The 3,150-nt window shown below is 67.6% G+C and overlaps 1 protein-coding gene across 1 annotated transcript; it reads right to left on the bottom strand.

Annotated features, from left to right (window-relative positions):
• Positions 1–141: 141 nt before the first annotated feature.
• VGF (VGF nerve growth factor inducible) lies at positions 142–2,695 on the bottom strand. Its single transcript, XM_024118416.2, has 2 exons — positions 2,519–2,695; positions 142–2,015 (listed from the first exon to the last, which is right to left on the bottom strand). The coding sequence occupies exon 2, from the start codon at positions 1,993–1,995 to the stop codon at positions 142–144; it is 1,854 nt and encodes a 617-aa protein (XP_023974184.1). The 5' UTR covers positions 1,996–2,015; positions 2,519–2,695.
• Positions 2,696–3,150: the final 455 nt, after the last annotated feature.

The following is a 3,150-nucleotide window of genomic DNA, read 5'->3' as shown; positions in this document are numbered from 1 at the left end:
GGGGGGAGGGTGGGCGGGGGCGGGGCGGGGCGCCGGCCGAGGGCGGGGCCGGGCGCATGCAAACACTGAGAGGGGAAAGGAGCGACACGGAGGGGGGGTGGCGGCGCGCGCGGCGGCGCGCGGGGGCGGGGCCGGGGCCGGTCACGGGCGCCTGAGCAGCACGTGCTCGATGTAATTCTCCAGCTCCTCCTGCTCCTGCAGCCGGCGCTCCTCTGCCTCCGCCTGCTCCTGAGCGCGCCGCGCCTGGGCCTCCCTGTCGGGATAGTGGCTCGAAGGCGGCAGGGCGTGGTGGTAGTGGCGGCGGCGCGAGGCAGCGGGCGGCTGCAGTGTTCGCGGCCGGATGTAGTTGGGAAAAGGGTGGTAGGGCCCCGGGGGAAACACCTCGTCCTCCTCCCGATCCCAGGGCGGGAGCACCTCGTTCCAGTCGGGCAGCTCGTCCCGAGCCGGGGCGGGGGAGAGGGGCTGGGGCTGCGGGGAGCGGGCGTGAGTGGGGACGGGGGCGGCCCGGGGGGGCGGCACGGGCTCGGGAGGGGCGTTCTTCTTCCGCTTCCGCTTCTCTTCCACCTCCTCGATGATGCTGACCACGTCGTCCGCTGGCAGGTGGAGTTTGGTGGACAGCTCAATGAGGCTATCGATTGTCTGCGGGTCCATCTCTTCGTCGTCGTCGTCCTCCTCCCCGCCCTCCTCTGCCCCCGCGGCCTCCTTTCGTCGGTGGCCGGGCGTCTCCTCCTGGGAGCGCTTGTCTTCGGCTCCGGCTTCCCCGTCCTCCTCCTCGGCGAACAGTAACGCGTTCTGTCGCGCCCTCTCCGCCTCCTCCGCCTCCGCCTCCGCCTCCGCCGCCTCCTCATCCTCTTCCCCCACCCTCTCCTCCCCGCCGCGTCTCTCCTGCTCCGCCGCCTCCTGCTCCCTCTCGGTCTCTCGCTCCTCCTCCTCCTCCTGCAGCCCCCGACCCCCCGGGCCGCGCTGCCGAGCCCCGCCCTGCAGCAAATACTGGAGCAGCAGGTCGGAGGCGAGGTCGGCCAGCCGCTCTTCCTGGGCCGCGGCCTGCCGTGTGGCCTCCGCCTGCCGCCGCCCGGCTTCCACCTGCGCCAGCCCTTGCTGGAGAAGGCGCTCTCCCGCCTCAGAGCCGCCCAGGAGTGAGGTCTCCGGCCGGCGCGCCTTGGTAAAGGGAGCGCCCAGGCCTTGGTACGCCTTGGACAAGGGTGCCAATGCCTCACCTAGGTGTGTTTTGGGGGAGGACACTCCTTCCCCGAACTGGTGGGCTTCGGGAAGGGGCCCGCTCTCGGGCATACGCGCCTGGAATTGCGGGGGAGCAGGCGGCGGCAGGGCCGCGCGCTCCGGGACGCGCGCCTGGAACTCTCCCCAGGAAGCCCGCCACACGCGCTCCGGCCCGGGGCTCTCCAGGTTGACTCGGGTCAGCGTGTGCGTGCGGGTTTCCGTCTCTGCTGCCGCCGTCTCTTGCTGGCGCTTGGCACTGCTCGGACTGAAATCTCGCAGTTCCTGAAGCAGGGAAGCTAGCGCCTCGAGCTCCTCGGAGGGGTCGGCCGCCTCGGGACCATTCTCCTGAGTCTGAGGGCGAGGCGGGGCCGCGGGCGCCTGGGTCTCTGGCGCTGGGAGACTGTGGGTCTGGCTGCGCACGGTCTCGGTCAGCAGAGCTTCTGCTGCTTCTTCCTCTGGCCGCTGCTGGGAGCCGCCAGGCGCTGGGGGCGAGGCCGGGCGATCGAGTGCCTGCAGCAGCACCGCGGCCAGCGCCCGGGGATCCACGCCCTGGAAAAGCTCTCCCTCGTCCTGCGGCTCTGAATTTCTAGCGGCTCGGACCTCTGGGGCGCTAACATCCTTCGGCCCGAGCACTGCGTCCCCAGCTACCGGCTCTTTATGCTCAGAGCTGGGGGGAGGTGGCTGAGCCTCAGGGTGCCCCGGGGGCGCTGCTCCCAACCCCTTGGTCAGTAGAAGGAAGCAGAGGAGGACAGGAGCCGGCAACCTGAGCGATTTCATGACCGAAGGGCTGCCGGAGACTGTGAAAAAATAGAAGTGACCAAAGAAAGAGAGGGTTTCTGTAAGAATTTTCCGCTCTCTGATTTTATATTCCCTTCCCCCACCTTTAATCAGGAAAGCCGGGGCTTCCCTTATCCCCCTAACCTTACCCTGAAAAGGGATGTTTAGGAGCAAAGGAGGAAGATGTGCCGATCTCTGGGGTCGTGTAAATGGGAAAACGCCTGCAACCCTTGCTCCCCCGGTGCCTCCTCGCCCCCTTCCCTGAGCCAGCTCACTGGCAGCGCCCACGTACTAAGCAGCAAGGATACGGGAAAAAAAAATCTCTGCTCCCTCCCCACAGGACTCCCCGGATGGTGCGTGGGCGACTTCAGCAGCAAGAGAAAAGCGGCGACTCCCCCATTTACCAGGGACCCTTCCCGGGGGCTCCCCGCTGTGTTTTCAACACTCCCAACTGGGGGAGAGAGAACCCTCCCTCACGCCCACGGCTGCTGAGGGTTTGAGGGACGGACAGCAGAGTATTTACCAGCTGGTGCCACGACGCGGGAGGTGGAGAGGAGGGTCGGGGCGGGGTGGGGACAGGGGAAGATCGGGACTCGTCCGCCTCGGCTCCGAGCGGTGGCTAGGACACGAGCGATGGTCGAGGTCTGGCGTCCAGTGGGCTGGGCTCAGCTGGGTCCGCGCGGCTCCGGGAGACTCGCTCGCTCAGGCTTCAGCACGCTGGACAGCGCCCGCGCCGCTACCGCCTTATAAAGAGGAGCGCGCGGGGTCACGTGGGAATCGCCCCGCCCCATTGACGTCAATGTTCATTCATGGGGAAGCGGGCGGGCGCCTAGAGGCGGGAGGCCGCCCAGCGATTGGAGGATGCGTGCCTCTCCCGGCCCGCGCCTGCGCGCTGCAGGCCTCGGTTGGAGGGGTGTGCGCTAGCCTGGCACCAGGGAAATGAATGAATGAAGGAATGAATGAGTGAAATGCTGAGGCGGGCGGGGCAGGGGGGCTATGAATGAATGAAGGAGGGACGAGGAGAAAAGGATGAATGAATGAATGGCAGAATGAATGGAAGGGTGGATTCAGAGACGCTGCAAGGCGGGAGGGTGGGTTACAGAGCAACTTGCAGCGGCGGGAGCCCGACGAGCGGAGTAGGGTGGGGGCTCTCCC

The sequence above is a fragment of the Physeter macrocephalus genome, unplaced genomic scaffold (assembly GCF_002837175.3).
Source record: "Physeter macrocephalus isolate SW-GA unplaced genomic scaffold, ASM283717v5 random_103, whole genome shotgun sequence".
NCBI classification, from domain to species: Eukaryota; Metazoa; Chordata; class Mammalia; order Artiodactyla; family Physeteridae; genus Physeter; species Physeter macrocephalus.
Note: the sequence above shows the minus strand (reverse complement) of the source record. Positions and strands in the feature narration are given on the sequence as shown.